General features: G+C 34.1%; 1 protein-coding gene across 1 annotated transcript; it reads left to right on the forward strand.

The window, feature by feature from the left end:
* The first annotated feature begins 1,360 nt into the window (after nt 1-1,360).
* LOC125804002 (butyrophilin subfamily 3 member A1-like) lies at nt 1,361-10,787 on the forward strand. The gene is made up of 9 exons (XM_049483057.1): nt 1,361-1,453; nt 1,890-2,017; nt 3,209-3,301; nt 3,981-4,205; nt 4,300-4,428; nt 4,617-4,668; nt 9,313-9,339; nt 9,448-9,474; nt 9,584-10,787. Exons 2-9 carry the CDS (start codon nt 1,892-1,894, stop codon nt 10,120-10,122), a joined length of 1,218 nt encoding a protein of 405 aa, XP_049339014.1. The 5' UTR covers nt 1,361-1,453; nt 1,890-1,891; the 3' UTR covers nt 10,123-10,787.
* Nucleotides 10,788-12,722: the final 1,935 nt, after the last annotated feature.

Raw genomic sequence — 12,722 nt, forward strand, 5'->3', positions numbered from 1 at the left:
CACCATGGACACACCCTCAGCTATGGAGACACTCTCAGACTTGCTGATAACACTATTTTTATAGTTCTACCCTATTTTGCACTAGTAGTTCATTCACTAGTTCATCCATCTACTGTTTACGTATCTTTTGCACTGCTGAATTTAAATCATTATATAACTGTTTATTTGCACTTTCTGTATGGCTGACATCAGTTATCCTCACTTTATGCACATCAACTGGTGTTCACTGTCTATTGTTCAACTGCACTACCTCCATTCTACATTACACACACACTAAAGACTGCATTTTTACATTGTACATTCTATTTTTTTATTTGATTGTATTTATATGTATCTTTATCTTTATATTTTATATATTTTATTTTGTAACCTTGTGTATTCGATTTGTAACTTTGTGTCTGCTGCTGGATGTCTAGAATTTCCCCTCGGGGATCAATAAAGTATCTATCTATCTCATCTAATTTTACTCAGTTGCCCCGTTTGAACCTTGCAGCGCCCTCTTGTGGCCAGACAAACTCGACCGATATTTTTCAGTGGATATTTTCCTCTCTAGGGGCCAGTTGTGCAGAGGTAATCTAATCGGATTTTGGTTATCGGATTGGATCAAATCTGGAAAACAGGCTGTTCAAAAGCGAAAGAAACATTCTGAAATCCGATCAGATCATGTAATCCAATCCTAGTTTGTAAATGGATCAAACCTTCAGTTTCTGTTGTTCTCTTTCTCATATGAGGAACCCTGAATATCTTGTGAAGTATTGGGCATTTTTTATTTAAGATGTTTTCAGAATATCCACATGTATTTGTTAATGTATATATTTTTTTATTTGTTGTGGCTTAAATGAGGGGTCATAAAATAAATTATAAATGGAAGTAGATGTTTATGTTTTGTCTCAAAATAAACACTTAAAGTCACCCCATGTTGGTTTTTCTACCTGTTCTTTACATAGCTGGTAATCCGGATTAGGTAATCCTGAAAACTGTGTATCTGGATCTGGGTGATCCAATCCAATGTTGCTTTGAAAAACCGTCTTAAAAGTAAGACAAATCACCTGATACTGGATAGCAAAAAATGGGATTACCAAATCGGGTTAATTTGAATCCGATTACATTTTTTTTGAACAACTGGCCCTAGAGAATAAACTATACATTTTGCTTACTGTTCATCACTGTTTGTGTACATATACTGAGTAAAAATACAATGTATTTCAAAAAATAATTAAACAAAATACATTGAATAAATATGCACTTCCACATTTACCAGGGTATTTGCACTTTTACTTAAGCTTGAAACCTGTGTAATTCTGCTACCTCTGTAAAACACTAACCTACAAAGCTTGATTGTTGTGCAATGACCTACATGCATATAATTATATTGGCACCTCCCTGCCAAAGTACACTGAATCACTGCCACAGTGATCCACTTGTTTTCATCTTCGGCAGATAAAGAGCAGGGGTATGTTGTTTTCTAAACAATAATAATGGGATATTATTATTATTATTATTATATTATTAGTTCTTTATTACAGATTGTTGTATGTTTTGTGTGTATGTATGTTTAGTGCTCTTGTTAGCGTTATGTTTATATTAAAATAATGTAACAGAAATATAACAAAAGTTCTCAGCTTAAATTAAGCCCGAATTTCAAGATTTTACCACATTTATATTGAAGTTGTATTTTATACTTTCATAATATGTATAGTTATAAAATAAACTTGATTGAATGAGCATCTGTTGTATGAGGGCCATACTGTTTTAGAACCATATACTGTTAGGTTTAGCATTTTAATATGATATGGGTTTTTCTGTATTCAATCCTGAATTACTACAAAATTGAACAGAGTTTAACCCCATTTCGTCCTGTTTCTTGTATGTGTGCATTTTTTACTCAGCAATGGATTCAGGCGACTGGAAAAACGTGTCCCAAACCACATCCTTGACACTTCTAGTGGAGAACGTAGCTACAAAGTGCGCTACACATTCTGTACCATGGAATAAGCCGATGCTCAGTAACAAGAAGGTAAATTGGTCCTGTTTTTTTCTGTTCTGTATTAAATTATTTTAGTTTTAAGTAAATTCTTAAGGAGAAGTGGATTATAACTTTACGATACAGTACAGTCCATAGTCCATAGTTGTTTGGAGAGAGACAGTCGTATAAAGGCATAACAACTAGGGCAGTTGTTCAGTTTCCTGCTCATCATTATGATCTTTATGAAATTATTGCTTTCAGAGAGTAGAACCTGCAATAAGAATACCTAGTCTTATCTATACTTATTTGTCTACTTTTTTAACCAGTTTGTCCTTAATCACATCACAAATCCATTGCTTAAATGGATGTTGTTTACATTTGTTGCCAATTTAATTATTTGACCTCCAAAAATACTTGTTTTATTTTAAAAGTGGGCCTGATAACCTGGGCTGAAAAAATATTTGTATATTAATTTATATTTTAGTTGCGCAGGCTATTTCTTTTTTTATTTAATTATTTGTTTATTAAATTACACATTTCACAGATATTAAATTATGCCAACTAAAATGTGACCTGAATAAAATATAAAAAATGCTATTGGAATGCTTGGAAAACATAATATTTTAAGTTGTATACATTTGTATACATATTAATAATACACTTTTGAGTTAAAGATCATTAGTTGGCACAACTGTTGGTGGTTTTCATATAAATTTAGAAGTTGAGTTGGTCTTTAAACTCAAAAATTAAGTGTAGTAAGTTGCCTTGAGTTTTCTCAACTTTTTCATTTTTACAATGTACCGGGCTCACCAAATTGGGAAATGTAATTTACTTTTAGAACATGTTTCATGATACAAAGGAATCTTGCCATAAATAGACTGCATTTGGTTCATAAAATATTATTGTACTTTTTAAATTGGCTTTTCAGACATTAAAAAATATTATTTACATACATATCTCTTTTACTCAAATTGATTCTTTATGCTATCAAAAATAGAACCCTGATAGCACCTTTATTTTAGCATGGTATTATAGAGTTCCGCAAAAGTTACATTGTGCAGTCGCTATTCCAGACCCAGAGTGGCAATGACTGAGAGATGCCATTGTCTCTACTTCACATTACAGTAACATAAAAAGGATCCTGTAGCTGCTTGTTTCAGATAAATTTTGTGTAAATGTATAAAACTTTACATGACAAAAAAAAAGATATTTTTGTTAACATCAGGTTTATTTCTGCTGTAGCCTGTTTTAAAGCCCATGCAAGCCTTGGATGAATGTGTTCAGCTTATCAAAGATATGGCTAAGGAGCTCGAGGACCTTGGGGACCCGAGCAAGGTACAGTAAGTTTTATTAAACATCTTCTTTTAATCAAATACATCAAATACATACACTTACCGAACGTACACTTTATGAGTTACAGAAGTGCAGTGCATAGAATTATGCAAACATGGCAAAGCAGCTTGAGGTAATGATCAAATGAATCGTCAAAATTACACAGAGAACCACATGACCTCTGTCAGCCAATACCAGAAAGCTGAGTCTGCAGTCACTTAAAAAAACATGGACAATTGAAGACAATGTTCCTGGGGCATAACCTTCCTTGTAACAACAGACCAGAATATTGGAGGTGGTGTAATGATGATGTGGAAAAAGTTTTTTACACCCTTTTAGCCAATTAATACCAATAAATCATAACCTGAATGAGACATACTGTTTGAGTGTTGTTGCTGACCATGTGCATCCCTTCATGACCACAGTTTACTCATTAAAGCAAAAATAATGTTTAACTAGTTTCATCAACTTATTCCAATAGAGCTGTGGTTGTGGGTTGTGGTAGAATAAAAGATTCACAACATGAAAGTTCTCCTGAAAGATGTTTTGTGTTTTTGGGGGGATTCCAAGCTACAAAACCTGTTTTTCAGGCTGCTGTAAAAGCAAATGGTGCTCATAATACATTGTTGAGTGCACATTATTAATGCATTTTCAAATGATTCCACATTGTTTTTGCCTGCAGGTCAGAAAAAGAAGTTTAAAGGAAATAGATAAGGACGTTCTGGATAAATCAGATAAGCCCACCAGTATGGATCACAGCAAGTCTCTCATACAGTCTTGGGCCAAAGAAGTGAACAGCCTCAACCTGTCCAGCAGATTGAAAAAAAAGATTCAGGATGTGCCTCTTAGTTTAAAGGACAGCGACAGGATCCTGGAGAGGGCGAGAGAATTACAGAGTGTCTCAGAGGTGAGAAAAATCCAGAAAAACTGATAAAATAATATCAACTGAGCTGTACTGATCTTAAGGGGCTTTTATGTGTGCATGTGTCTGTTTTACACAGAGTTTGGGTCTGAAAGATGAGGATTTAAAGCAGATTCTTAGTCATCACTGCACAAAGCAGACAAAACTCAATGAAATTCTTCCTTTCCTGGAATTTGTGGTTTGGTCTCTTGTCTCACAGCAGTCTGAGGTAAGAAGCACTAAATTAATCATTATTTCACTGAACGTTATTTTAACTTGATTCTAACAACAATCTAAGCTACATTCTACACACTCTACTCTGGTCTGGACTTATTATGTTAAATTGTAGAATTTATATTATATTCTGAATTAAAATGATTAAAGAAGGAATAAACATGATTTTTTCGTCTTACTCAGGAGGACATTTCAAACATATGGTTGTCAGTCAAGCAGAGACAATGGAAGACAGGTAGGAGCTCTCGTTGAAATGATTTTATTTTATGTTTGATGCACATTAATCACCATCAGTATTTTATAATGTAAATGCAGATTGGCTAATTGTCACAGGCAACCCTTGGGCTGATTGATGTTATACAGGAACAGTCCCTTAAAGCACATAGTTACCAGTATATGTTGTATGTGGCGTGAACTACAAACTAAGTTGTTGTGGTATAAACAGCATAGGCCGATTTGGAGAACAAATACACTGTAAACCCTGACGTTGTCTTTACTAAAAGAAATGCGTAATTATTAGTAAGCTTCACTTGAATCTCTGCATTTTACTACAAGTACTCAAAAATCAAAGTTGTTTTCACGTTGTTTGCTGTGAATGTTAAAATAAATAATGTTTTTGAGTTATAAATACACAAAATACCAAGTTTTGGGATTTATCCAACATGTGATGCGTTATCTTTGCCCTGATTGGCCACACTAAACTGTGACGCCAACATTCCCTCTGCCAAGGAGGAGGATCCATCGAGATACTTCTTAAGAAAGGAGGTAAGTCATTTTAACTCTTAATTTGGCTTTGCCCAATTAGCTGTCTATAAAAAAGGTCATGCGTGCGTAAAATAGAGCTGGATGGTGTAGGATGGGACGGTGTGTTACAAGTGCATTTTCACGGATACGCTAGGCTATCGCTAAAGTTACCAACTTTTGTTTGTTGTTGCGTTAGCCTCCATAGACGTATCTCAGTTCATGTTTGCATTGATAAACCAAAATATCAATTTTCATTGATCCTACACGTGTTTCTGTGGGAGTGTGGGAGTGTAGAAAAGTTCAGTACATCAGCATAGGAAAGCTGGAGTAAGCGGAATTGCTAATGTAAACAAAGCCGAGTCGGTGTAAATAGTAATTTTTGTGATTGTGTAAGCTCTTAATACTTTAATGGTAGTCAGGTTTCTGCGTTGCTGATTACGCTTTCTTTCTTGAATTTTTATTAAGAGGACAACAATGTTATGGAAATGTAAACTGTGTTCTTTTAACTGTGAAAAAAGAGGAGAGTTGCTGAGACACTATCGGTTAAAACATGGCGGTTGTACAAGAACTGTTCCTTTTCCATGTCTGCACCAACACTGTCCTTGTACATTTAATTCCATCAATAGTTTGAAAGCACACCTAACGAGAATTCATGCACAAACAAAAATTGCCCAAGAGTGTGAAAGCACACCAGCACTGTTGCAATGTCAGCATTGTGACTTTTCAGAGCCTTGTACAGAAATAGATTTTATTGGTCACTTGCGAAGTAGACATCTGAAAGTAAATCAGAAAATTGATTGTCCTTACCTAGGTTGCCACTTCCAAACCAGTGTTTACTCAACTTTCAATTCGCATAGAAGTAAGCAACATGGCGAGCATGATGGTAGGACATTAAAGCCAGAAATAGTGTCTGTTATTAATGATACTAGTGACATGGATGATGCACAAGAACACAATTCAGATGTGGGAATGCCTCCGAATGTCTATCATGCCAGTCAGTCATATTTGCAGCCCTATGAACACCAAAAATTGTCACCTTGTAATACAGGGACAATAATGTTATGTTCCTCTGTTAGATGGTGAGCATAAGGCAAAACCTGGTTGTCCAGGAACTCAATATGGATATTGTGTGGTACATTTACTGTCACCTCTACCAAAATACCAATGGGCCAATTTCTGCATAATTAAAAAACCTCCAGAACAACTAGCCTGAATGGCACCTTACACACAGTCCTCATTTCTGAGGTTTATAATGAAGATGATGCCTTAGCTCAGTGAGATAATAAGGAGATCTCCATTCTAATATTTCTTTTCTCTAAGGTAGACCAAGTAACTAAACTTCTTTTTGTCCCTTGTTTAGGAGTCTGACGATTATGATGCATTTGCTGATGTGCCAGTGGGGATTTTGGTAGTGGAGAAGGATGGTGTTCTTCAGCCCCCTAACTCTCTTCATTTGCACCGCTCCTCTGTTTGCATCATCCTTGAAGGAAATGTGGTGATGAATGGCCTCTGTGACCTTCCACAAGCAATGTGCATTCTCTTTGGACTAATTTATGCATTGCATCTGAACTACCCAAAATCACTCAAGTACACATTTGAGTTCATACAGCGCATACTGTTATTGTTAGGGCAGAATATCCTCAAACCTAAGATACAGTCACTGCTTAACCAGCTTGTTTAGGTGTACAGGAATTGGGTTGTGTGAGGGTGTACATGACCTTCTGGCTTCCTATGCCTATTCCTTATGTTTACATAATTGCCTAATAGTTTGCACTCTAAGCTGATCACAATTATTTTGGCTGATTGTTGTATTGTATTTATGTTTATATTGGATATCCATCAGACATTTAGGAGACAACAGGATGTTACTTTGGGGTGTTTTTGTTCAGTTGAGGCCAGTAAATAAATAGAAAATAAATTTCATTCAGTGAGGCAAGTCTTTAAATTTTATGTTCAGACATCAGCATTAAGTAATGGTTGCTTGATAGCACATGCTAGAGAGAAATGTAAGATTGCTTGGTTACACATTATTCTTTGTAATTGTAGACATTACTACAAACACAACATACAAGCATTGTTTCATTCATTTGTTCAAAAATGCTCTAAAAGACTTTCCTTTTTCCCTTGAAGGAATTGAATTACTGTTAACTGTTGCTTGATATATATGTATGTTGTATGTTGTTGTATGTATGCTTGTGACCAAAAATGCATGCCCACAGTCTCTCTTTCACTCTCTTGTCTCTTGTTTTAAGACATAAGCAATGTTTTGTGTTTTTTTTTATTAATTAATGTATTTATATATTTATTTATTTATTGATGTTTTATGTGTTTTTTTATCAAAAGCACTGATTTGAAGAGACTGCATGTTTTAGTTCATCATTATTTCACGTTATGAGATGTCATTGGGAAAAATGTTTGACATTAAGTTTGAAATGTTCCCTGATGTCAAAGCATTATCAGCATATTGGTAATAAACAAGTTTACATAATTGAAATTTTGTCAATGATGTTCATTTACAATAATTTACAATAAAATTTTGAATATTAAAAATATTCCAAAACCATTTGTGAAGTATTAAGAACTTGAAATATTAATTATCAGTAGTTGATGGTACTTTATTGTTCAAGTTAATTATAATTCTTATGGTTAGAGTCAACTTATTTTTTTAAGTAAAAGCAACTGTGAATTTGAGTAATATAAAGTTTTTATTAGTTCACTTTACTTACATGAATGATTTCATTGAGTGAAGAGACCACATCTATATAACTCAATTATCTTAGTTTTGAGAGATGCCATTACTCAATTTTTTTGAGGCAACGAGTTACCTCTACTTTTTTGAGTAGATTCAACTTATTAGGGTTAACAGTGTAGGTAATGCTTCACAATAAGGGTACATCAGCTAACAGTACTTATGACAGAATGTCTCCACTAATTATTAATTCACACTAGTTAAACATTTTTAAACCAATGTTTAAATTCAATATTAATTACCAGTATTTATAACATTCAGCATTAAAATCTAGTATGTTGAATAATGAGTTAAACACTGTAACTAATAATAATTAGTTAAGACATTACTCAACCATTTAACAATGTTTTTACTGTTGTAGGTACTGTTAATTATTGTGCCCTTATTGTAAAATGTTACCCACAATTATTGTTAAAATTGTTAATTAAGTATGCCTACTTTCCTACTAACAATTTTTGTTTACTGGAATGAACGGTTCTATTCGTTTGTTCTTGATATTTTAATCTGTCAAGTTTTTTGGATGTTCTTAGAAAGATTTATTACACTCAAACAAAATAACAACTTTCTAGTAATGTTGTGATGCAGATCATTATTGTCAAATTTTTCTTCTAAGCTTTCCTGAAACCTTATTTTTGTAATGTTACAGGCTTACCTTCCTCAAAAATGTTCAAAATGTTGCTAAACGTTGTTATAGCACTCTCTGTTAACTGAGTTGTTTCTGGACTGATTTGCCATTTTAGGTTCAGCTGCTATACAGGCACACTTCATATATTTAAAATTGCTGCTGCACAATGTGTCGGTTCCTGTCAAATGTATTTGTGGCATGTTGGTGTAAAAACGTTTCACCACTCAAATAACAACCAATCAATGTTGGACTTATTCCAATACAGGAATGTTATTATTCTCAATATTCGGGACCAGTCAGGAATGCAGGCAGGCCAGCCCAGTGCCTGTACCCTCTTCTTTCACAGCCATGTTCTTTCAATGTGCGCAGCATGTGGTTTTGCACTGTCTTGTTGAAAAATGTATGGGCGTTTCATCTAAAAATATCATTTTATGGATCTCAATGTATTTTACCTTGTTTTTAAAAAGCATAACTAATTTTAAATTGCCCTGTCTCAATGTTTTCTGGAATATTTTACATTCTTTAAATGCATTAATGAACATACATTAATGAACTTGGAATATATTGTGTTAAAACTGTTTGCAATCAAACATTATTAAAGAAAATGTAAGAAACACTACCGGTACATTTTTATATTTGCATTTTCCATAAAGTCATTTTTTTCTGATTTGAGGTTGTAGTAGATATAGTACATAATAAACTAGTAAGAAAATGGCTATTATTTCTCTTGACTTTAAGTTTTGTCTGTTTTGTATCTTTAGGCAGCCAGAAATACATCCCGTGTTCAGGTAAGAAAGAAGTACAGCATGAGAATTATACTGATGCATACATCCATCATGTAGATTATCATAAAAACATACCTAAACGATGACTCGTTTTTTTTTTTTTTTTAACAGTTTGGCAGTGGATCCAGAGTGCATCAGGTAATGGAAAACAAACAATACGCAAACAATTCTACATATACATATTTATAAACATTACTATCTACTGATCCAGACAGAATCTGTAATACCTTCTCATTTGTTGCTCCAGCTGATGTTCAGTTAGATCCCAGCTCCTGTCACCCGTGTTTATGTGTGTCCGAAGACCGACGAGAAGTGCACGAGTGGAACTGGTCCGCATACCAGAAGGAGAACCATGATAAGGAACTGTCTTGCGTTTTAGGGCTCAACAGCTTCTCCACTGGGAGGCATTACTGGGAAGTACTGGTACCCACACATGGAAGCTGGAAGCTAGGGGTAGTGTCTGCATCTGCTCCCAGGACCGGCATCTTCCCAATAAATCCTGAAACAGGCTACTGGTGTATTTGGAAAGGACCCAAGAGTCTGTGGGCTTGCACAGACCCTCACACCAGGCTGCAGCTGTGTCTGCAGTCTCAGGTGGTGGGAGTCTATTTGGACTATGAGGAGGGACAGGTGTCCTTCTATGATGTCAGCAGGAGCTTCCATATCTACACATTTACACAGATTTTTAAGGAAGCACTCTTCCCTGTGTTTGTGTGTCTAGATGGGACAGTGCTGAAAGTCCAAACCGCACAAATATCTGGGAATGAACAAAAACAAGAGAATTAACTAAATTATAAGACATGAATTCAACTGTGATTGACAGGTTCTCTCTTTTTGAATCATGAATTTGTTGCTCCAATGAATAGCCAAATATATATCAACAATTTTTACCTTTGGAAGCAATTTGTTACTTTCTTTTTAACTGTGATTTATGTTTTTGCAAGTAAATGAAAATGAAAGTATTAACCACACTTACTTTTTTAATGTAAACAATTAAACAGAAAAGAATAACTTGAATGGGAAATTTGGTTGATATTTGGTTATTCATTGGAATGGCTCAAAAAAATGATTATTAATACAAATAAGATCTAGAAGTATTAAAATAATGTTTATAATGTCTATGGCTCTGTATAATACATCTATAATATTTTTATGTATATTTTCATTTTCGTATAAAAAAATATTTTTTACATTGACTGTTTACATAATTATGTATAGTAAATGTTAGAATGAAAGTAGCATAATCATTTGTATTTAGTAAATGGACATGAACATAATGATAACATTATCATACATGACCTAAGACCTTATAAGACCAGACTCTGAATATTCTGTGATCTTTTTTATTAAAAAGTGTGTAAAGAGTGAAAAATGCTTGTTTAAAGGTTTTTTTTTATGGCTGATCATTTAAAGTTTTTTTCATTCTAATAAATAATCTCAGTGGCACTGAACAGTCTAATCTTTGGCAGTTTTCCTTTGTTTACGTCTGGCAGCAGTAACTGATTCAATGTAATAATTTTGTATGGAACACATTGCTTTAAAATTGAGCTTTGATCTTTGTTGAACTGCATACAGTAAGGTCCAGAAATATTTGGACAGTGACACAATCTTCATGTTTTGGGCTCTACATGCCACCACACTGGAAATGAAACAACTGTGATATAATTGAAATGTAGACATTTAGGTTTAATTTAAGGGCTGAACAAAAATATCCTATGAAGCATTTAGGAACTGCAGCCGTTTTTATGCAAAGCCTCCTCATTTTAAGGGCTAAAAGTAATTGGACAAATAATCTAGAAAGCTTTTTTATGTGCTCCATGGGCTATTTCCTCATTAATCCATCAACAGTTAAGCAGGTGAAATGTCTAGAGCTGATCCAGGTGGTCAAAGATCATCATTAGGCTGAAAAAAAGATATCCATAAAAGACATAACAAAAACTATGAGTTTGGTACACGCTGGAGAGAAAAAAAGTGCAGTGGTGAGCTTGAGAACTTCAGGCCTGGATGATCTCCACAGAGGTGGAACAGTGGTGGATGATCACAGAATCATTTTCATGGTTAAGAAAAATCTCTTCACAACATCCACCCAAATGAAAAGCACTCCCCAGGACATGTATCAGTGTATCAGTACCTCAGTCTACCATAAATAGAAGAAAGACTTCATGAGGGCAAATACAGAGGGTTCACCACAAGGTTCAAATTAATAGAATTAATAGAAAAGCCAGATTAGACTTTTTAAAAAAAAAAAAAACATCTAAAAAAGACTGCCAGATCTGGAACTGCGTTCTTTAGACATATGGAACTAAGATCAACCTGTAACGGAATTATCAGAATAAAAGAAATAATTTAGAACCATTTCCTCTGTAAAACATGGTGGTGGTATGGTCATGCATGGCTTCCAGTGGCACAGGGTCCCTAGACAATATTGTCAAGAACACAAGAATGAATACTGAGGTGTACAGGATATATTTTCCCCATCAGTGTGGTTCTGAACATGACAGAGAGGCTTACAGTAGGCAAAATAAATATTTGATTTACTGCTGATTTTGCAAGTTCTCACGTCTACAAAGAAAAGAGGTCTGTGAGGGAAATATATATAACATATAGATACAGAAAATCTTAACATTTTAAAATATGATTTAAAATACTTAATTTGCATTTTATTGCATTACATTAAATGAAAGTATTTGATAAAATATAAAAACAGAATCCCTACCTGTATATTTCAGTATTTCTACAATTCCATTTTAGCTGACTGGTTGCTGAGCTGAAGCTGAAGGTACACTAGAGTTCAAATAGCTTATAAAAAGCTTATAACTGAAGTTAAAAAGCTTTAAAGGTCTTCAGTAATGAAAACAAATATATATTTCCATTATAAAAATGAAAAAACATTTATGCATGTATTGCTCCATTTACACCCATTTCTTTGGACTCACTCTGGAAAGTCCTCTGGTGGACGAACAAGAGATTCTTAAGTGGATATTCTCATCTCTAGAGACATTCTGGAACAAACTTTACATTTTGCTCACTGTCCTGTAGTGCTAAATATGTTGGCCCATCCCTGTCAAAGTTAATTTTAACAGTGTTCCATTTATTTTAATCTTCGGCAGATGAAGAGCACGGCATGTTGTCGTTTTCTAAACATAAATAGTGTATAAATCATATGTATATATTTGTATCTGGGTCATATGTGTGATTAAAAAAATCACTGGATTTAATGACCATCTATTGGTTGAGACACATACTGTTTTAGAACCATACTGTTAGTGAGAGGTTTAGTATTTTTAATATGTTATATCTATTTCTGCATTCAATCCAGAATTACTACAAAATTTAACAAAGTTGAACCCCATTTCCTCCTGTTTCTATTATTCTTTTTTGTGTGT

This window comes from Astyanax mexicanus, chromosome 8 (assembly GCF_023375975.1).
Source record: "Astyanax mexicanus isolate ESR-SI-001 chromosome 8, AstMex3_surface, whole genome shotgun sequence".
NCBI classification, from domain to species: domain Eukaryota; kingdom Metazoa; phylum Chordata; class Actinopteri; order Characiformes; family Acestrorhamphidae; genus Astyanax; species Astyanax mexicanus.